This window comes from Crocodylus siamensis, chromosome 1 (assembly GCF_052110815.1).
Source record: "Crocodylus siamensis isolate JL-2025a chromosome 1, ASM5211081v1, whole genome shotgun sequence".
NCBI classification, from domain to species: Eukaryota; Metazoa; Chordata; order Crocodylia; family Crocodylidae; genus Crocodylus; species Crocodylus siamensis.
This window is the reverse complement of record NC_143395.1, coordinates 376913646-376937661: the sequence shown is the minus strand read 5'-3', so window position 1 is coordinate 376937661 and position 24016 is coordinate 376913646. Positions and strand designations below refer to the sequence as shown.

General features: G+C 39.0%; 1 protein-coding gene across 7 annotated transcripts in view; it reads right to left on the bottom strand.

Moving 5' to 3' along the window:
• Positions 1-24016, bottom strand: part of N4BP2L2 (NEDD4 binding protein 2 like 2) — a 103572-nt gene that overhangs the window by 50675 nt on the left and 28881 nt on the right. For 6 of the 7 annotated variants that reach the window (XM_090027852.1, XM_090027843.1, XM_090027860.1 and 3 more), the window contains one exon: positions 17443-17586. In XM_090027852.1, coding sequence (XP_089883978.1) covers positions 17443-17586 — 144 coding nt within the window. Of the gene's footprint in view, positions 1-12577; positions 17587-24016 lie in introns of those variants that run through there. The other variant, XM_090027896.1, reaches the window with a different exon arrangement.

Below are 24016 nucleotides of genomic sequence, written 5' to 3'. Positions count from 1 at the left end.
AAACATACTAGTATTAAACATTCCACTGAATGTTAAATATTTAAGCCAACTTTATCATGTCAAGACCCTGGTTGAAATGCAAAAGAGTATTAACAGGATAAATGTCGAGTTTCCCCTCCGCATCATTTTAGCCAAAGTCTGAAACTTTTTTCCTAAAGAAAGGCCAGGGAAGTGGGAAAGGAAAAAAAAAAGCCTCGCAAATGTACTGGACATTTGATGGTGGGGGAGCAGTAGCAATTAATGCTGCCATTGCTATCCCACTGCCAAATTTCCAAGCCCCGTGAGCCAAATGACATGGCCCTGTGTCCAGGTTCCAGTTGGTATGTACAGGGCTGGGGGCCAAGGTGGCAGACCTGATTCAGTGTGGTGAGACCAATGTGGTCCATGTGGGACTGGGACCACGGCTAAGGCAGTGGGCCCAATCTGGTGGGATACGGCCCACGGGACAGGGGCCTGCAAACTCCTCCCACATCACTCATTCAGCCCCCAGAGTCACAAGGTTGGGCACCACACTGCTCTAGGATCAAACACCTGACCATGTCCTTCACCTCTCTTTCCCAGTTTGCTGCACTTGATAACAGAATCTGTCCAAATACTGCCTTTTAAAACAACGCATCTGTAATGTTCATACTCTGATGACACTACTTTGCATATGTTGTTTCTTCTTGGCATTCATCCAACTCCTTACATTAAGGTTTTAGCACTTGAAAATAATCAAAGTAAATGAGTAGACATATTTATCTTTTTAAATGTTCCTAAACTTGTGTAGAGAGTTGTCCACATCATAAAACTCCATATATGGCACATGGAAGTACTGAAGAGAACCAGCATGGAGATGACTTTGTTTAAAAAAGAGAAAAAAAAAAAAGGAGTTTGTTACTTGGGTTGTATAAAAACAAACCAACCATTCATACCCAAACAAACCAAACCAAACCAAACACAAAACACAAGAGATAAATCAAGGAAAATATTCAAAACAGTAATTTCACTTACATTATTCAGATATTGCTTTTCTAACTTAATTTATATCAATATTGGTTCAAAGTTTGTTAATAAGACAACCCAAATGGTAAATCTTTCATTAGAAAGCATGGATCTCTTCTTTATTTGCTGCTATTTTGCATACTTTTGTTTTGCTCTTGATAAAGTAGCAAGAGGTACTATTGAAATTGTTTAGAACCATTACTGTGATGCATATGAATTGGTGGTGCCAGCTAAGACACAAACAAACAAGCCCACTCTGATTGACAATCGGTGTTAAACAAAACCCCTCTATTGAAAGGGTAGACACACTTTACTGATATTTGAGGTACAGTAGACAGAAAATATATAGGAAAGTTGTACCCTATGTTTATAGCATATGCCAAAAATAGAAAAGTCAATTTAACCAGACAGCCTTAAAACTTTAGAAGTATCAAGTTTACCATATGCCAAAAATAACTGTCTGCTTGATCCCTGAAAACAGTGTCATTACTCCAAGAAATTAATTGTATAAACAGAACTGGCAAATCAAAACTAAATTATTTCCATGCTTTTTCCCATGCACATAAGACTTCATGTTGGAGCATAAACTATTTGGAAAAATTATTTATTTGCAACTAATCCGTAGTACCTTAAAATGGGTGGACCCCATCAGAACTAAAGTGTTTGTTTAGATCTGTTAAGACATATATTTGAATATCTTGCATTCTCTATATGATTATAAATGTATGTTTTAACCCCCCAAAAATATTCCTGTCTAAATTAACTTCAGCAACAAGCAGAAATGGAAATGACAAATTAGGATGTAGCTCACTAACCTTTTTTTTGGTATATGATTTAACTCTAAGATCGACAGAGGAGGCTAAAATAATAATTTCCTTCTCCAAAACCTAGTGAAATATTTGGCAATTAAGGATATGTAAATGCACGCAAAACATGTAGAGGATAAATGGATTTCTGTTTCCATCTATTTAAAAACATTCCTCAGTCTTAAAGGCTTTTTTAAAACTAGTCAGGAGAAATATTTATTCTCTTAAATTTTACAAAACACTTGATCAGAATGGATCCTACTAACTGGATTAAACCAGAAATAATTAACTGTTTACTGTTCTGACTACTCTATTGTTACACTCCATCCCAGTAATGCAGAATCAAACTTCAACACTTGCCTCTTACATTAAGGGAGGTTGCTCTGTTCTGATGCTGATGGTTCTGCTCCAATGATTAACATTTCTGTAAGATCATCAGTTGGTCTGTGCAACAAATCAATTACACCATGCAAATAACAAAGTGCTGCCCTGAAAAACTTATAGTTCAGAGGCACAATGGATAACACTCTTTCTCACACACACTACACTCATAGAGAATGGCATATGATCACAGTGGCCTATCCATGCCCAGGGGACCTAATCAGAGTGGTAAGCACCTTTCTTTACCTGACTACATCCTAGCTAGAGTAGAATCCAACATCTAGTGTTTTGGAAAGTGATCATCTATTCCCCTGTATGAATTCAATCTGCTAAGGCTGGTCAGTGAACAGCTCTGCTTTACTCCTTGAGTCCAAAGCCATTCACTACACATGAAATTCTGGGCATTCTGAAGATTTAGCCAAAAACTAAAGCAGACTTGCTGTCTTTTTCAATTTGAGGACGAATCACAGGCAACTGGAACCAGTTCTATGTGAAACAACCAGTGTCTCACTTAAAGAAAGAATCCTCCTCACACCCTTCAAACATGGAACAACTTGACCAACCCACAAAACCCACCTTGAATTCACTGGTCTTGGCTAATTTCTGCCCAGTAGCAAATCATTTTAAGTGAAGATACCAAAAGTCACTTTCAAGACCACCTGCCCCCAATGAAATACAAAATAAGTATGACATGCAAGGAGTATTTGAAGTTTTATACCATCCAACAGGATCAAATTAGACTTCAAATCAAGTTATATAATCTGAGTAAGCCCCTTTTCATAAAACCATTAGGCCCCCCCTTTACTTATCTGGTCTTTTGATTTGCTGAAGATAAACTAGTATTCCTGAGGAATGAATTACTGGTATACATAGGTCTATCATATACTTCCATTTTCAGAGCCTGACTTGTATATGTAGTCCATAGTACATCTACAATTTAAGAATTTTACCCTCTCCCTAATCTTTTAAAGTCTAAACTCTTTTAGAGCGGTCTCATTTGTGATAAGTAAGTTCTATTGGGTCCATTTGTTTCTTCAACAAAAAGTGTTTTGCCTTATTTTGTCCTGGTGTTCAAGCTGCCTCCTTTTAATGACTCTATCTAATCAGACCTTTTCCCAGGCAGCACTCAACCAACCTTTATGCTTTCTCTAGCCCAAGACAAGAGAATAGGGAACTAAGACAGCAAAAAGAAGTTTACTCTTTCCACTGGAGGAATATTATGTGCTGCTCTAACTGTATTTTTCTATATAAAAGGACTACACTGGGAAACCCACCCTTAAAATAAAGCTTTGGACAGAAGATAAAAATGGTCACATGGGCATGGCTAATGGTAAAAATGGTCACATGGGCATAGCTAACGGTTAGAAAAAAAGTAAAAAAAATCAGCAGACCTGGGCTCTATACCTAGCCTTGCCATTAGCTTGACACATCTTCAATTCACTATAAAATGGGCTTGATAAAACTCACTTCATTAAAGCACTGATATCTATGAACGAACACAAAATAATGTAATGTATAATAAAATCCCTGTTATCTGCTATGAGTGGGGAATGAGGGGTGCTAGATATCTAAAAATGCCAGTTACCTAAGGAGCGGGGGTTTCCGGATGGATGTGGAATGGGGAGGGCAGAGGAGTGGAGAATGGCAACAGCCAAACATGGAGCAGGGTTGGGGGGCTAGTGGTGGCCACACACAGAGCAACCATCTCACCAGGTGGTAGGTGGTGGCAGCGGCCACCATGTGCAAGCTTTCCCCCACCACATCCAGCTGGCTGGCTGGAAATTCTGGTTAGTAGAGTGTTCTGGATACTAGAATGCCTGATAACAGGGATTTTCCTCTACTAACATTACTACTTAATTTGAAAACATAGCCTTGATTTCTGAAATCATTCAAGGGGGGACCAAATTGTGTTTATTCTGGGCCAAATTGTGACCGAGCTAACATAGCGCTATGGCAGTATAATGACATTCATCATGGCTCACAGTGCAGAAGTGGAAAGTAGATTTATGGGGTCCATACATCCCCTTCACTTACAGAAAGTTGTAATGAACAGCAAAGAACAGCATGGAATGGTCAGAGTCTTGTCTGTGCATACCAGCAATGTGCCAGAAAGCACACTGTTGTCTGTAGGTGTAGACCTGATCTAGTTTACTCCCTGCTGTGAATGGCAGGCAAGAGAGCTGAAATGTGTTACCCTTACTCAAGAAAGATCTCTTATAGTCTACTCAAAGCAGCATATATATGGAACAACAATAAAAAAAATAGGAAATGCTGCCACTGAAAGGATGTTCCATAGTTAAATATGCAAATAACTAATAAACCCTGTTTATTCTAGCTTGCTGTGGAAAAAAAAAAACAACCAAAAAACCCCAAACCACATACAAATAGATTTTTTTAGGGTCTGCATCATCTCTCAAATGGGACTTTCAGTATTCATTTTAAAAGTCATAAATCTGCTTCTCCCTACCATTCCCAAGATATTTTTGTAGCTTTTGTTCTAATGGCTAGCTCTTTATGATTTGCATACTTAGTCTTGCATCAAACTCTACAATGGTTTTATTCTGTAAATAATGAATTCACCAAAATCCAAAAAGTTAATGATTTTCCCTTGTGCATTTTCTCAAAGATATTCCCAGCATTTAAATTCCTAAAAATCAGAAGCCTGCTTTTTTTTAAAAGTGGAAATCTAACGATGGTAGTAAAATGAGCTAAGTCATTTTACTGCTTCTAAGTGGCTAAAGGCAAATACTTTTCCAACTCAAAGACCTTGAGGCCCAGAAGAGAGGCAGAGTCATTGGCATTACTGGTCAGTCCTATATCCTGTTCCCGCTCTTTACGTTATAACCCCCAAACATCTATTATCTAATGCTGTAAATAATCTTGACTGAAAAAATAAGTTACTATTTAGAAGTTGGTGGAAATACTGAAAATGGAGTTAAGTTCAAGTGTTAGTAGGATGCACGCTGGTTGCTGCCTGAAGATTTTATATGCTCATGCACTGGCTCCACAAAAAGCAGATACAAGGCAAAGGGGCAAGTAAGTAAGTAGAACTTGAAATGCAGGAAGGGAGACATTATCTCTCTCTTATCCTGAAAAAAATTCCTCACCAGTACTGCTGAGTAGGTTAAAGTATTCATCTGAATAAGACTGCAGGAACCATATACATTTTAATTCCCATGCTGTGTTGATTTGCTTTGAGAACACCTAAAAGATATAGTGATTAAATTACAAACATTCTGAAACCTTGCTTACACCACTGCTAGGTGGTGGTACACTAATTCTAGTAGCAAGGTGACACTCTCAGCAAAAAAATCAGTGCATACAAAAGAACACTAGAAATATTAATCTGCTTCCCATAGCAGGATCAAGTAGTAATTCCTCTCTCACAGCTGTTCACTAGTCTATTTGACAGAATATGGAAAATTAAGGCTCCACTATGAGCCTTCCTTATAATCCTACCTCATACGTTGGTTTACACCAGTTTCACTCTAAAGGCCGGATAGCATTTTTATATAAATTATGAAAAAATTGTGAAATGTTTTTTTGAATTCCAAGCAAATGAAATTACTCTGGACACAGTAAAGGATAATGTGGAGATCATACAAAATGGAGGATGCAGAGAAGGCTGAAGTATTCAATGACTGCATCTACACGAGATGCTGATTGTGTAAGTACTAAATGACTGCACAGTAACTGGACTTACTATGCATTTGAGCCAAGGAACGGCTGTCTTGTGATGCTGACTATGCAGTAGTTTGTGACTACTGCACAGTAGCGTCATGTCACATTTCCTGCCTTGCGATGGTACTGAGCAGTAGTCGCGGGCTACCATGCAGTCAGAGTTTTGTGTAGACATGCCCAATGTCTTGTTACTTCAGTATGAATAAGATTGGATAGCAAATGACACGTGCAATTGGCAGCAAGGGTAATGGAGAAGAGAAGTAGCCTAGAGTAATAGAAGAACAGGTGAGAGATTACTTAGAGAAACTAGATTTTTCCAAGTCAGCTGGGCTGTAATACCAAAGTAATTGGCTGAGGTGATTTCAGAGATATTGGTGATCTTCTTTGAAAACTTGTGGACATGGGATGAGGTCTTGCATGACTGGAAAAGAGAAAGATGGGCACTATATTTGAAGAAAGGGAAGGGAACAGGGAATTAAAATCAATCTGTCTGACTTTGATACCTGGAAAGGTCATGGAATAGGTCCTCAAGGAATCTTTTTCTAAGCACCTGGAGGAGAACAAAGTGATCAAGAGCATTCAGCACAGATTTACCAAGAGCGAGTCATGCCTGGGAACCCGATTTCCTTCTGTGACAAAAGTGACAGGCTCTGTGGAAGTGGGGAGAGAAGCGGATGTGACATCCCAATTTTAGCTTTTGACACTGTCTCTTATGACATTCTCATTAATAAGATAAGGAAATAAAGTCTAGATGAAACTACCATAAGGTGGATACATAACTGGTTAGATCATCATGCTCTAAGAGTCATTATAATGGTTTGACAACTAGTTGGAAAAAAATATTGAATGGGGTTCCCCAGGGGTCATTCCTGGGTCCAGTATTTTTAACATCTTCATTAATAACTTGGAGGATGGGACTGAATCTACGTTTAAAAAATTTTCAGAAACTCTGGAAGGTAGGGTTAGGATGCAGAATGACACTGAAAAATAGGAGGAAAGATCCAAAACCAAATCATTTAAATTCACTGGGGGCGAGTACAAAATTCTATACTTAGGACAGAACTACTGTATGCACAAATACAGACTGGGAAGTAACTGGAGAACAATGCAGAAGAGAAACGGGGGGTTACACTAGACCATAAAATGGATATGAACCAACAATGTGCTCTTGGTACAGAAAAGGCCAATGACATACTAGGCTGTATTAACCGGAGTGTCACTTGCCAATCAACTGAAGTGATTCTTCCACTATATTTGGCACTAGTGAGTGCAGTTTTGGGCCTTGCACTTTAAGAAAGAGAAGATAAAATCTAAAAACAAACAAACAAACATAGACATGGACAGTGTAGAAAGTCTAGTGGAGAGCAACAAAAATTATTAGAAGTCTGGGAAACACAAGTTATAAGGAAATGCTGAAAACTGGGATTATTGAGTCTGGAGAAGAGAAAACTGAGTAGGGATTTGATAACAAACTTCAAATACCTGAAGGGTGGTTTTAAAGAGGATACAGATCACAGTTTCTGTGGCTGCAGGAGACAGAATAAGAAGCAACAGTCTTAAATTGCTGCAAGGGAAAAATTAACATATTTTCTCACATGCCAAACTCCCCAAATAAGACACATCTTGCTTTCAGGAAGGCAGAATGAAGAAAAAAGATTTTTCCAGAACGATGGCTGCATAGAGCAGGAACAGAGCCTAAACTTCAGCTCACTCACAGTTCCTTTACTACTCAGCCAGCAGCTCAAACTGTTAGCTGCTACTGAAGACCGGTTTCCATGGGTAGTTCTATAAATTTGAAAAGATCTGAAAACAGTCTGTAGGGCTGTGAAATAGGACAAAAGTAACCAGGAGTAGCTTGCAGACAGCAAAATTGCCAAAAGAAAGGTTAATTTGATTAGTGCAACAAAGATCATCAAAAAGAAGTGGGGGTTGTTAACACTTGTGGAGTGAAGAACTCCCTCAGCTGCCTGAATAGAATGCCACTGCTGCTGCTGGAAGGATAATTCGGGGGAAAGTTGCATGTGGTATGTGAGTAAATATGGTAGACTGGATTATCAGAAAGAACATTCTGTCTATAAGAATGGTTAAGCATTTGAACAGATTTTCTAGACAAGTTACAAAATCTTCATCCTTGAAAGATTTTAAGAGAAATTTAGACAGATACTTGACTGGGATGGGCCAGTCAGAAATGATCCTACTTTCAAGGAAGGGGTTGGACTAGAATGATGAGTTCCTGAGGTCCCTTCTAGCCCTATTCTTCTATAATTCTAGGAAAACTGAATTCTTTCACTTTAGATTTGTAGCTGAAAAACACCTTAACGATTATTCAAATCTTTCCACATAATGTATGGACTTGTTTTTAAGGGGAATTAATCATACCCAGCAATACATATGAAAAAGAATTTATGAAGCACAAAACATAAATAATGGAAGCAAAGGACAACAAGGTAAAAATCGGTGGTTGACAAGGCAAGAAAACTGGGAGTTAGCAAGAGTTTTATGCATATGAGGAACTAAGAAAATCCTAACAATAATACAGGACCTTTATTAAACAGAGATAGAAAATCTCTAATAATAAGATACAGGAAATGCAGAAAAAAATGTGTTCATTATTTGGAAAGAAATAGATCAATTTACTCATTTTAGGGATGGCTAATGTAGCACTTTTTAGTCCATAACAACGGACTAAACAATAATTTAGGGAGCATGTTAAACACCACATAAGTAAAAACAAACAGAAGTACTAAATAACTTGCATCCAAAAGCTTCAAGACAGTTGCCTGAAGAGCTATCTTTTGCACTAATAACATTTTCAATAAATCTTGGGATATTGAGAAAGTCAGTAGTGTGTCAGTATTCAAAAAAAGGATGAGGAGCATCCAGCCAACTGTGCAGAGCCTGACATGAATCTTGGAGACAATAATGAAAAGATTAATGTTGGATTAAATTAATTAAGGGGAATATAATTAATGACAGTCAATATAGATTTATGAAAAACAGGGCTTCCCTATCAAATGTGACTTTGTTTTGGGTTTTTTCCTAAGATAAATTAATGACATAGGTAAAAATGCTTCAATTTTATATATCACAACAATTTTATGTTAATATCAGTATAATACAGTATAATGCACACTAATAAATTATTAAACTAATTAGTAACAGACTGACAGACTGCAAGTCGTAATCTCCAACGGGGAATCTTTATTGTTAAATATAGGTGTTTCTAATAGGTTTTGCAGTGATCAGTTCTAGAACAAATTAGGGCTGTGCAAAGCTTCAGTTACTGATTTGATTCAGGGGAGATTCGGCCCGATTCGGTGGCCAAATCTCTGAATCTGAATCAGGAGACCCTTTAATCTCTCTGAATTGAATTGGAACCCTCTGAATCTATTCAGAGAGATTTGGAAATAGACACAGCTTTAAATATTTTTTCTGCATACCTCAAGGTACCAGGTGGCTCATGAATACTGAGACGCTGGGGTGGATGGAGTGTCCCATGGGAGCACCAAGGGGTCCCCAGCGTACTTGGCAGCAGATCTGGAAGTGGAGCAGAAGCACTTCTGGTCCACTTTCAGGTCCACTGGGGAGCTCACAGGAGGCAACTGGTGCCTTCTGGGTCTGGAGATCACCCAGGGCCCCCCCCCCATGGCCAATCGCCACAGCCTTCTGGGTTTGCTGCTGAGCACATGGGGGGGGGAGCATGCTCCTGTGGGATGCTCCATCTGCACCAGAATTGCAGCATTCATGAGCTGTGCCTGTATCTCAAGGTATGTAGAAAAAATATTTAAAGCTGTGTCTACAGTTAAATCACTGATTCTCTGGATCAGCATTGAAATGTCAGGTTCAGATTCAGCCAAATCAAATTGGGACAGTGATCCAAATCAACAAATTGAATCACTGTCCCCGATTTGGGCTGAATCTGAATTCAATACAGCCCATTTCATACACCCCTAAAACAAATGCTTTCCAATGTTTTGAAAACAAGTGGCAGCTCTGGCCCACTCCAGACAGGGAGAAAAGGCAGCAATTCCTGGGTGGGTTGGATCAAGTTGGAAGAACTGGAACTAGACAGAAGGTAGGGGGGAGCAGAGGGAGGGAGAGAGGGTAGGCTGCAGGGGGGAGCAGGGAAGGGAGATGCAGGGCATGGGGGGACAAGCACAGAAGACAAGGGGTGGTGGGGGAGCAGGTTGTAGGTTCTCTCACACCATCATCTCCCTCAGGCTCCCACCAGTCACACAGCTCATTTATCAGGGGATGGGGCATTCTGGCTCAGGGCTGGCAGTGGCTCAGCTCCAGCTTCGACCCTAAGTTCAGGCTCAAAGCTGGAACTGAGCTGCCACCCGCCCCGGGTCAGCTCTAAGATGAGGCTTTTTCCACCCCTTCCTCCATACTTATTGGTGAAAATAACCATCTTGGATTCAAGAAAATATGGTAGATTTCAATGTGATGGAAATTAAATAAAATCCGAAATAGATGAAATAAGGCTTTGAGCTACTTAATTTCTATAAGTAGTAAAAAACACATTTGGAAAGAGGAGTCCAAAAAAAACAGATTCCTTCCAAAGGTAAAAGATTATACTAGAGTTTAAAAGGAAGGAGAACAAAAAATTAAAATTTAAAACCAGGTAAACAATTAGATAAGACTGAGAATGAGGTAACTCATGAACTAGAGAAATAAAATAAATCTTTTATGTTTCTTACCTGAAATGAAGAAAAACTTTTTTTTGTAGCCATGAAAAGAAAAGAAAAAAATAAGTACCAGGTCTAAGTACAGACAGTCAAAAAATGCAATGAGGAACCAATTCAATCTTTGCAGGTTTTGCTAAGCTGCATAAATTGAACCGTTAACAAACTGAACTAATGCTGACCCAGACTAGAAGGTGGTGGTGGGGTGGGGGGTGTTAGAGCACGCCTCCCAACCTGCCAGCTGTTGCCCAGCTCAGCCAAGCAGAGGCTGCCCAGCACACTCCCCCAACTCTCTCCAGTACCCCACAGTGGAGTGGTGGGGAGGAGGTGGAGCTCCCCTCCTGGTGCTGGCCCCTGAGCTGGTCATTTGGTCACAAGGGGAGCTCCATGCCTCAGCTTGTTCCCCACCCCTGGTCTGGCTAGCTGCAGGGGCAGGCAGGCAGAGGGAAATCCACCCCCCCGCCGCCACTAGGGACAGATCTGTGCGAATCTCCCAAGCCTAGCATCTGCCCATGTTGGGGGAGCTCCATACTGAGGATCCCCCCAAGCCTTTGTCTGTCCAGCTGCAGGGGGTGGGGGGCAGTGATTCCCCTTCCTTGCAGTCAGGCCAGCATGAGTCATTGATGTGGAGGGAGATGGGGAATGAAGCCCTCCACTGCAGTCTCAGCTCCCCAAACTGGGGTCTTTCAGCTGGGAGAGCCAGGCCGTAGGGGGTGGGCCAGGGAATTTTCCCCATTGCTGCCTGGCTAGACTAGCTCCATAAACGACTAACCAGGCTCCGCTGTCCTGCACAAACCCCTAGGGGTGCCCAGTGCCTCCTTCTAGCTGTCGCTGGTGCCAGGCTTCAGCAGGACATGCTGAGGCAGAAAGGACAGGAGCTAACCATACAAGGCAGGATCAGGTCCTGCCATCCAGTACAAGCTCCCCAGAGTGCCTCGTGTGTTTTTCTGGAACCTGCCAGCAGTAGCAGCCAGCAAGACATGCTGGGCAGCCCTGGGGGTGTGTCAGGTATCAGGGCCTGATCCTTCTTTCCATGGAGCTGGCCCAGCTGGGTGGGAATGGGGCAACCCCTCCCTGGGGCCCAGGCCTCCCTCACCCTTCACTGGGAATACTGTGGAGGTGGAAGGGGGAGGGAATCACTCCCCTGGCAGCTGGGCTGGAGGGAATCCTGGGCCACTGGGGAAACGTCCCCACCCAGGCTGTGACCCCCGCCCCTCCCCCCCGACATGGGCAGATGCCCAACTTGGGCCCGGCACTCTCTTCCCCCTCCCCCAGCAGGTCAGTAACTCCCACCAGCCTGTCCTGGGGAAGGGGGACAACACTTGCAGATCAGCGCTCAGAGCCAGGGTGGGAGCCATAGAGTGGCTCTGTTCCCCTGCCTTTCCCCCACTGCTGCCCCACAGGATTGATAGGCAGGACCTGCTGCAGCTCAGCTAGAGCAGACAGGACCGCCCAAGCTAGCCCACCTGTCTTGTGAGGAAGGTTAGCGGGGAGCCCAAGTGTATCCTGGGATGCTGGGGGACTGAGACATAACTTAAGTCAGGAGGAAATCTGGGACAGAAGTTCCACAGATTGGTTTAACCCAAATCGTTAAGTCTGATACTACATCCATCCAGGTTTATCTTAAACTGGGTTTGGCCATTTTGATACTGGTTTATGTGCATTGAACTTCTGTTTGCTGCAGGTTTGAACCTGTTTCTGATCATTTTTACCAGTTTACATGCAACTTCTGTCCCTAGTCCAGAAAGCAAATAACCATTTCTCCATTTACGACACTAGAGAAGATGTATTGAAACAACCAATAGGCAGGGCTTTTCAAGTCTTCTCGAATGCCACAAGAAATAAACTCACTCATCAGCACAAAAGAGAAACAGGAAAAAGAAAGCAACAAAACTGAAGTTCTTTTCCTTTATCAGAAGATAGAAACTGTGATAATAGTGCTTTGCTAATTTCTACTAGTGTATGGAGAACACATTCCAAATTACTTGCATCTTACAAATTCACTGAATAATTTAACAAATATAATGCATCAAAATTTTACTTTCTTAATTTTGTCAAAATGGACTCTACTTATAATATTTACCAGCAGAATAGCAATTGTTTTGCAGAATATATATTTTTTAAAGAAAGCAAAAGAAATCAATACCAGACCTTGCTTAATAAATCTTTACTAAGAAATAAAGATAATATGGCTAATTTTTAGTTTGTTTTAGCAAACTGTAGATTAGCAAGACTCCATTTTATGCTGCTGCATTAGCACTGAAAAATATAGTGAAATCTGGTTAATTAGTTACTGAAATAATTCATCACTATGCTCTTATGCGCATCACTGTGGTGAAAATCCACCACAATTATACTGATTTATATGAAAAACACTTCACCTAATCAGTCATTTCCAAATGTTCTCTCCTACTAAATCACAATGGAACTTGTGCCTGATAATTAGCTGGTTTACAAGGTTTTGCTGGATGCTGTCTATGGACTTGTCAAAGCAACTGATGCTTACAAAGCACTTCATATTTCAGCTATTCTTGATATACAACTCTTGCCCACCTATATCTATTATGCAGAACTAACCTCTAATCGGTTCATCAGTACATGTAAGAATGTAAAACCCCACCCTGTAAATTATTTACTCCATCATAATAACGTAATTCATAAAATAGCAAGTGGACTGAATTTTTGTGTAAGAAATTGTTCAGTAAGTATTTATCTGTGTAACTATACAATTCTCATATAGCAAGCAAAAGTAAATACAATTTTCATCTGGAAATTTTTGTAACATCTTTTATCTTCATTATGTTAAAAGTCATTCTGCTGTTGGACCTCTAAAGTTTTATTCACTAGTATTAAATCTCAGGCTTAACTTTAACAACAGGATTAGGTACCAAATTTGAGTTTTGTACAAGAGAACAATTCTTTGCTGCCAAAATAGGTGGTTTGTTCTCACTGTTACGAATGAAAGAGGGAATTCAAAACTGGCAATTTACTGTTTCACTTGCTTTTTATTATTATTTTCATATTGCCTTCAGTGTACTAGCCACAGCAAAAATGAAGAAAACAAATTCGTTTGCCCCAAAGGCTTAATTTTTTTATATTATTTGTATTTAGCAGCTTATTATAATGACTACTACACACAGCCACACCTGTAGGGAAACAGCACAAGAACATAAAATTTCAAAAGGAAAAGAACAGAACAAAGGCTACACATTACACAAATCACAAGCAACTTCTACACTTACCATACCATTGTACTTACCATAGAACATAAGTTTCTAGATGAAATAGTTTATAGAAGGTGCTGGTAACATGCCAAGATGTAAAATGCTTTGCCCTTCTTAGGAAATTAATTCTTTATATGTAATAGTCTAGTCTAATTTGAATTATGTGCTTTTTATATTAAAAAAAAGAGGGCCACCTCAATTAATATTTTCTCACACACACACGCACGCACACACATTACCTGTATATATTTATAACAAATTAAAATTTAAAAAAATGGCTGTTTAAAAACAAATTCCAAGTAAACACTAAAACACAGCATCAACCACAATTTAAGAAGGTTAAACAACTTCCCAACTTCTTGCAAAATCCTTATAAAGGCATCAGAGTCCTGTTGGTTATTTTTTATGTTATTGAAGTTCATATAAACTAGGTACAAAATCAAGTAATTATCTAACGTTATTAAAGCTTAGAGTAGTTGAGATAGAATCACATTGGTAAATGAAAAAGGCTTTCTAAACCTTTTTATCTTCCTCCTGGTTGTAATGTATTTTTAAGTACACAAAGGTTTAGGATAGAGAAAATATTTGCGTTTTCTCCAGGTTCTTTACAGGATGCTGAAGTTGATAACCAGACATACAAACTGAAAAACAGCAATACATATGCTTATATATAAGATACAATTAGGAAATATATTAAATATCATTTGAGTATCAGCTTATGAGATACACGGTATTTCAAGTATTTTAAACAATCCATGCAAGTATGAAAACATCTTAATTGCAATAAATCTGCTAATGATGAAAAGTTACTAAAAACAAATTGAAATAGCACAATTCAGTTTTTAGATTTAATAAAACTTCTTAGTAAAACACTATTTTAGAAATATACTACATTGTACAAATATAGAATTGCACAACAGAAATACAAAGCCACATAAAAAGACTGCATTAAATATACTGACTTTCAACTTTAATTTTGTTTACATTATAAATTATATTACTGTTTAAACTGCACTCAAACCTGCATTATAATACCACAAAACACAAAATTCTAAACCTATGAGACCACAAAATGCATTTCAAAGTTTTTAGCTGTGTATTTCTATTTACTACCTACCAAAGTAACACCTCTTAAGAACCAGTATAATAAGAAACTATTACATTTAAATTTTTTCTTAATTAGCCAAACATTAAAAAAGTGTTATTTTTAAAAATAAATCTTTCCAAATCATTGTAAATGCTGATGATTCTTCTAAAACCAATACCCTTAATGTTTTGTTATAATCAATACATCTTATAACCCTCTAACACTATAATTAGGGCCCTACTGAATTTATGGTGGAAGTGGTCTGCATATCAGGTCCTTTAATACAGCAGGTACCTCTGCAAGGCTCCCCACCCCCACCAATTGGTGGAGGGGCCCCACTGTTTGCTCCTGACTGGCAGGGAGGCAAAAATCATGGTTTTAAATATGGCACTGTTTTTGCCTCCTGACTGGGCAGAAGCAACCACAAGGGCCCCGAAGCCAATCAGAAATCCACTTCCACTGTAAATTCAGTAGGACCTTATAATATATAGTTTTATATACAGCCACCTTTAAAATAACATCTACACTTTTCCTTGAACTTGTAAATCATTACTATCCTACTTTTGAAAAAGTAAAAAAGTCCAGAACAAAATAATAATTTCATACTTTAGTCTACTTGACCCTATTGCTAATGCTCACCTTCAAAAATATTACAGCTGAGCCTGATGATATACTGCAGTTCTTAGAATACTAAAATGTCAACTATATGAAGTCATAAAAATTTGCACTGAGCATCTAGTCAGTTCATAAATGGTAATTAAGATAATTGCAGTATATGCCGTAGAAGAAACAATGGTAAACATATATATCACAGACTTAGTGTAGTGTAGAAATTAAACTAGCTTTAGATGAGTTTACTCGAGTATTAAAAACTTCTTACTGAAGCAGTACAGAGCTCCAAATTCATTTTTAATTTACTCTGTTACTAAGCAGAATAAATTAACTAGAATTGAGCTTTGGGTTAATAGGCAGAGACTCTTTCTGATACCCAAGCCAGCTCAGGCATCTCTCTACACTAACTGCAATCTTTTAAACCAAAATGTAGGGTTTTTTAACTGGGGGGGGGTTGTTTTTTTTTTTTTAACCAAAAATGTATAAGATTTCCGTACCACACCTTTAACTTAATCAAATCAAATTGAATCAAATCCTTTTGCTTCGTTTTTAAACATTCTCATCCTGGTGTTGCCACCTACCTCTTTCAAAGTTGTGCTACAATATGAAAATCAAAGCAAAACTGAACATAAACAAGACTGAAACTAAAGTTTAAACAGTTCAAAACTATTCTTTTAGTAGTGGATATATAGATATATATCTCCAAAATTTTATATATATGTATCTCCACAATACTAACATACAAATATTAGTTTTGTCAGTCTTGCACTGGACTTCCAAACAATGTCAATACGGAGAAATCCAGCAACTGGGTTTGAAGGCAAGTATCAAAGTGAACTCTTATCATCACACAAGTGTCTAAAGTAAAAATGTATCCGGTAATAGACGAATCCATCAATCTCCATGCTGGCTCAGTCTTTGGCATTTGCCAAACAGAAACTATAGTACCTGTGCCAAATCCTGAAAAGAACTTAGTGTGGTTTTATAGAAATTAGACCACAGTCTGCTTGCATCTAACTGATACAGCTAATATGTCAGATAATCTGGGATCTGGCATATTAATGTTTAAGGTATTCTTTTTATGATAAAATAGAAAAGCTGACTCAAACACTCAGCTTTGATGCTGCACCTTAGACCTGTAAATGTAAATGGAATGAAGTTGCAATTTTCATGCTGGTTAACGATCTCCCAAGCTAGTAAAATATCCAGTCTTTAGAAACAACTGTATTCAGTACATTACTATGGACTGTGAATAACTCCAAGACAAATCATGGTTTGTAGTTTCACACTAGTGAATACTGCAATTGCAGCACATCAGTTTAAGCTACTGAATGGATCTCCGAGATGAAGAGAAAAGGAAATGTGGGTTATACATATGTCATCACTGGGCACTGATTAAACCAAAAAAGAAGCATCTAGCAAGAAATAGAAAAACATAGCTGTTCAGTATAAATCTTGGCCAGGGTAGAATATTAAAAAACAATGGAAGTTATTATAACGTAATACTACATAAGTAGCTTATTCCTTTGGACTTTGAGTTCTTAAAAAAAAGAAAAAGAAAAAAAACAAGCAATGACAACAAAGTTCTGTTATGACTTCTTTAAAAGAAACCGCTCAACAGTTCTCAGTAGACAACAATGTCATTGACTGACACCTATAAAGGAAGACTCTGGTTTTTCATGCTATTCCAGGTGTTTTACTAAAACCAAAGTTAGTACAACTGTAACAAATATAAATTTTAAAAGTACTTAAAATACATTTTAATATTAAATTTTATTTACATTTAAGCCGGATAATGGAACAACCTCCAAGAGGGAAAGGCTTTTTAACTGAATTATGCCTATTTAAAACACAGGAGAAGGTCCACCACTTAATATTTTTTTTAAATGATGAAAAACAAGTTGGTGTTAGTTGACTGGAACCTGAGTTATCGGTTATCTGAACCACTGAAAGAATTCCAAGAGTCTATACAGCCTCCCCACCTCTGTCTTCGCTGTGGAGGTGGCCTTTGTGTACTTTTGTGAGGTGGTATCACTGAATTCATTACAATAGGTATGGATATTTGATATTCATATCGATCCAACATCTGAGCAATCTTCTCACGTGTGACCCCATGTTTATTCCTCCTACAAAAATAAAACATTTAAATAAATGTTTTCATATTTTTAATACATTTACAATCTTTTTAAGCAATGGCAGCATATTTCATTTGGCCCCTTCCATGCTCCCACAGAACTGTTAATTGCCATTTAATGTTCTTTCCATTTTCAGGATCTGAAGAAACCAAGTGGGTTTTTTAACATTACATAACAATATGGTTAAATATAATTTAAACAAACATACATTCATTATTAAGTCATTCGATTACACGCATATGGAAACTAACATGTTGTACTATGTAAAAGTTCAGATTTAACTGCATAGTATTTAAAGTCTAACAATATTAAAATTGTGTTGAATCTTTTTAACCACTATTTACTGCATATACTGTATGCAATATATTTAATACAATACTAAAATCTTCTCCTTTCTTCAATCTTCAATTGAAATATGGCGTTGGCAATGTACATAAACTGTTCGAGAACATTTCTTTCTTTTTTTCTGCCAGATTCTACAGTGATTAGGGGTATAAAAGTGACAGGATGAATGAATGCATGGATTTAAGACCTCATCGATAGTTTGCAAGAACAGCACAAGAATGCCAAAAAATTATATAGCATCAAGAAATTTGCTAATAAATGAAACACTCTGCATAAAGTCTTAACAAGTAATGAACCATTTTATGTGGATCAAGTTATATGGACAGAATATTTTAAACACGTCTAATATTACCTCCTGATCCTATCCGCAGATATATACCAAGAAATAAAAGATAAGATACTCTTATGGAAGAGAAGGTCAACAAAACTGTCTCACACTTTACCCCTACAAAGAGTTTAGCAAATAGAAATGACATATTAGGTCAGACCAACGGTCCATCTAGCCCATGATCCTGTTTCTGACAGTGGTAGGGGTGGATTCTATAAAGATCACTAAACTGGACAGTTCTAGAGCGATCTATCCCCATTCAGTACCTTCCCTGGCATCTACCATTACTGGTTTAGAGGTGTCAGAGGAAACCTCTTCAACCATTCTGCTGAATAACCATTAATAGATATATCATTTATAAATCGGTCTAGTCTCTTTTTGAACCAGGCTATGCTATCTGCTTCCTGGGCCAATGAATCCCACAAGTTAACTGTGCATTGTAGAAAACAGTTGTTTTGCATTAGGTAAAAAAGTAGTGGACAAACTCTACTTGTTCACTCAGCAAGTCCAATCAGTACATGGCCAATTAGGAAGAATAAAGTTTCTAAGGAAAAAGCAATTAATATACCTATTTAAGCTGATACTTAAGAGTGGGGTCTCCTTAGAATATACATCACCTCAAGATATATGAAATATGAATTACCAATGTTTAATATTTAGCAGTCAATAGAAAAAATGAATGAAATCAAACAACTAAGGTCTCCTACAAAACTGAGCATTAGAAGATTACCAATGAGGTTATGCAGGGGTGGTAAACTCACACTCCCCGCCCCACCCTGCCACCCAGCCAGATATGGAGTGGGGCTCCTTGCAGGCAAAATCCAGACATAAGGGTGGGGGGGAAGCAGCAGTTGTAGATGTTGGGGTGAACACAGCCATTCTCATCCAGCTGTCCCTAATAGGACTCCACACTTTGGATTTTGGTGGTAGGCCCCAGACCTGATTGTCCTGTCCCCAAATTCCCAGCCCCTCCTGGAGCCCCATGGGCCAAATGGCATACCACATTTATTCAAATCCAAAATAAGGGTTTTTTCCCCATTCACCACAGCGGGGAAAACTCTTGGATTTGAATACAGAGTGGGGTATGGCAAGTGGTTGTGGCTGCAAACCAGGCTCAGGGTCAGAATCAGAGCTGCTGCTCCCACCTTCATCACTGCTTACTTCCAAGTGCAGTTCCAACTCTGGCCCCACTGTGACCCAGAGCACAGTGACTTCAGCCCCTGGCAGGAGCAGCAGGTCCAGCTCCAATTCACCACATGCTCTATGCTCTGCACTGGAGTGGGGCCACAGCTAGAGTCACAACTGGAGTTAACTGATGGCAAAAAGGGGGCAGAGCACAGGCACTTGGAGGTGGGGAGGTCAGGCCCTCAGGGGAGCAGGTGCTGGGGGGGTAGAAGCAGAAATGTATGTGTGTGAGGAGGGGGAACAGGTGGCAAGGCATGGGAGGTCAGTTCACTTGATTTCCCTGCCTCTTGATCTACCATCTCCTACCTCTCTGTCACTGCTTTCCATGTAAAGAATCTAATTATTGTGGGGTCACCTTAAATTTGAAGTAGTCTTGGATTTGGGTAAATATATTAGATGTATGGGCCAGATGTTTGATGTCCATGCCCTAACGGGAGGCTGAACTGAAAGACAGATGAAAAGTATACTTGGTCAAGGGCTTGGGGTGGGAAGGGTGAGAGAACAGCAGGCAAATATATTACTATGACCGAATACATTTGCATGTTTGGATATAAACTTATTTTTCCAAGAGATGTTGTGCTCATATCCATTACACTTAGGCATACGTACTTACTGTGTTCAAGATGGAAATTTTGGATAGGAGTACCATTTGGACAGCCCTACTTGCAGATGAAGGCATAAAAAGGCTTGGCTGTCTACAGTCAAGAAATTGATCATTAGAAGTCCAAAAATACAGTGTCAGAAGAATGGCATAGAACAGCTATTAGCACAGCACATGCCAAAGAAACATGGCTACTATGAAGGCAATTAGTTGTTTCTTCTTTCAAGTGATTATGTGCTTATATAGGCAGACAAGATTCTTTTGGCAAATCTGATATCTTTTATTGGACCAACCCAAATAGCTGGACAATGTCTTCTTAGCAAGCTTTTGGGTATAAATACCCTTTGTCAGGCTGAGGAAGCATCTACAGTTGGTGTGTGCTCTTCTTGTTTTGATGATTTCATAGTAACTGTCCATTATGATTATGAAGTTTTAGAGCCTATCAAAATGGAATAGACAACTGCCTGGCCAAAATCAGAATCCAAATGAGTACATGGAGTAACACAAAACATAGATAAAAGGTATATAGTTAGGACCATGTGGTAGATTTGCAGGTGTTCATATTAGAGCCATTATTTGGGACAGCTGTTTTAGTGAAACACACAAATATCCTGGAAGTTTGAGTTCTGTGAGGTAAAACCTAGCACTTTTTCTGTGTGCTTTTGAAGAGTCAGTATTGCCTGGGCTCTTTATCTTCCTGCTAAAGAGATGAAAACTTGTGATGAAGCTTCATTCTGTACTGACAGAATGATGGAATTTGAAAGTGTTATATGAATGCCCAAGCAATGAGGAAGCAAGGATTTTTGTGAGTTCTACCTTTTATTAAGCCAACTGTATAGTTGGAGAGAAAGGGTACTTCCACTTTCTGTGAAAAATAAAAAGATTACATAAGATGTTCAAAGGAGTTAGAATAAAGATCCTCAGACAGGGTGTCAAAAGATAGGAGAACTGGTTTGGGCTGTAGCATTTCCTGGTTCTTTACTGGAGCCATTGCTGCTCTATCCAGGTATGGTTTTTGTCTTAAAAGGTAGTAATTGCTTTTCCTTGAAGTGACCATGCACTAGGGGTGTGCCCCAGAGCAATCCCTGGCAGACCCATAAGTGGACTGAAAGTACTTCTGGTCCACTTCCAGGTTCACCACCAACCACATGAACTCCCCCCCTCCCCCAAATGCTCCTGTGGGACGCTCTATGAGCCCCAGCATCACAGCAATCATGAGCTGTGTTGGTATCTCGAGGTATGTAGAAAAAACTTTTAAAGCTGTGTTTATGTCTGAGTCTCCAAATCTTCCTGAATGTCTCTAAATTGATTTGGAGGGTTCCGATTAAATTTGGAGAGATTAAAGGGGCTCCAATTCAATTCAGATTTGGAGATTTGGCCACTGAATCGGGCCAAACCTCCACTGAATCAAATCAGGGACCGAAGCTTTGCACAGCCCTACTGCGCACCAATCCATTTCCTCAAAGGCATACATGTATTCTGTGCACTCAAGCCACAGACTTCTCTAACCATGGGGAGAGAGAAACCATAATTGAATTTGGGCTTTGGCCAATTATGCAGCACTCTGATGTTTTTGTTGTTCAGTATTTAAGAGTACAAGGCATAATAATAGGCTTATCGATGGTGATATCAAATCAAACGGAGCCCAAATGAAGAATAACAGCAAGTCTAAGATTCTGTTTGGTTTTATATTACAAAGCACTTCCAAAGCCATATCTACACTACTTTAGCAACATGTTTAGGTAAATCAGGGCAAAATTACTTATATAAATTGTATCCCCACTAAGAGAAATTTGCCAGGACAGCATTCCAAATGTGCAACTCAAATAGTTGTATTGTAGATATGACCTTTACCTGATTATGGAGGATCATCAACACAATAGTCTTGATCCTAAGGTCACTGGAGTCAATGGCAAAATTTTAATTTTAATAGTAAAAAATTAAGGTCAATTAAGGTGAGGCATAACACTGTACCCAAATACAAACTTGAAAACAAAACAATGCAGATAAGTTTTAAATTTCACTTTTACCCTAAAAAGCATTCAGAAACCATTTTCCAGTCAAACTTATTTCTCTACTTATCACACCTCAGCAGGTCACCCAATGGCCATAAACTCTTAGGGGATGGTTTCAGGTTAGACTTAAGTAAGAATTTTTTTATGGTAAGGGTGACAAGAATCTGGACTAGACTTCCCAAGGAGGTGGTACAGTCCCCAACCTTGGAAGTCTTCAAGAGACTGGAAACACACCTTGCTCGGATAATTTGATCTCAGCAGTATTCCTGCCCAGAGCAGGGGGGCGGTTAGACTCAATTATCTTTTGAGGTCCCTTCCAGCCCTTAACTTCTATGATATAATTGTCATCTCAATCCAATGGTTTCTTTTCCTGAAAATTTTGTATTTTCAGAGACTATCAGAAATAGCTTAAAAAAAAAAAAAAAAAGGCACAGTACCTGGAAAGACAACAATACTGAAATATAACAGATAAGGACAACTCCGTATTAAGCAGCACCACTTCTGAGCAAAAGGAAATAGTATGTGACTGCCAATAGGAAATCAGGGATGTAATTTGTTCAAGGTTATTTTTAACTACCCATTCTTAGTGATTAGTTAGGGATGATGTATTTTCTATCCCAGTCCTCAGAAGAAAACATAAAAAAGTGACTACTAAAGAAGAGCATTACGAGCAATAAGGCCAAGTAACTGAGAAAATAAAATTAGTAATTTATTTATCTATTTTGTCCAAGGGCAGAGCATAATACAACAACATAATGCATCCTCATTGGATGACAATTTCCTGACTAAAAAATACTATATTGAATGCAGGACTAATGTACATTACACCTCAGGTTAATAAATACAGGCACTGCTTTAGTGCCACAAAAATTAGTGGCAGTTTAGGTACAAGGATCATCATCTCATCAGATCTGTTATATGCAAACAAAGTAAAGGCCAAACCAGTAACATATATCTGCTTGGTGCTTTAAAGGACCAATTTCACAGAGCTAAAAATAATTACTGCATTTATGAGAATGTAAGATGACCCTGAATATAAGACAACCCCCATAAGAAGTACATTCTATATTTGGAAAGTGTTATACATTTTTTTTTTATCGTTTTCCAGGTATAGAATATATTTATTGGAGGTTTGCCTTGAATTTGTCACCGTCCCACTGCTACAGAAGGGAAAATAAATCTTGGGGGATGGAGGGGGAGGTCTGGTGGCCCCCTTGCCCTCTGCCCCTGCAACATCTTTCCCACCTCCTGACTGTCAGATCCTGCTCTCCCTGAGCACATGGAAGTGAGAAGCAAATATGAAAACACTGCCTCTGAAATAAACATGTCTGTAGTAACTTAATTAAACCAGACTTGATGCATTTTAAATTTTGTGAAACTCCTGCAAATTTTAGCACAGGTACTCTATAAACACAGTTTTAAACAGAACTTTTGTACCTACTTATATATAGTACAAACCATGCATGATATTAGTCCAAAGCCATCATTTATCATATAGTTCATTTGGCTGGTCCCTAGCAGAATCAACAGCATTTCAAGCCATGGTGATCCCACAGCTCAGCACTGCTCAGTACGTGTGTCCCAGATACCTCCCCGCAAAAGATCCATGTGCTAATTAGCCCCCAACTCGTGACTGGAACCAGGTGTTCTCGTCACAATCCTCCTCAGAGCCTCCAAAAATGTGTAAGAGAAGGTTCAAACTGGTCCAACTCCACCTCATGGAGGGTAGGACCACACTAAACGTATGTGATAGGCTGAGAGAGGGGGTGACAGAGGGACTTTGGGTGAACTGTTTGAGGCACTGGTTGGTGATGTTTCCCAGACACTTAAGGCTGGCAAAGAAACAGGAATAATTGAAAATGGGGAAAAAAGTCACAGCTTAGCTGTGGCAGTCTAAATGTATTGGCTCACCAGGCCTTGAATAAAGAGTTGGTGCTGAGGGGGACT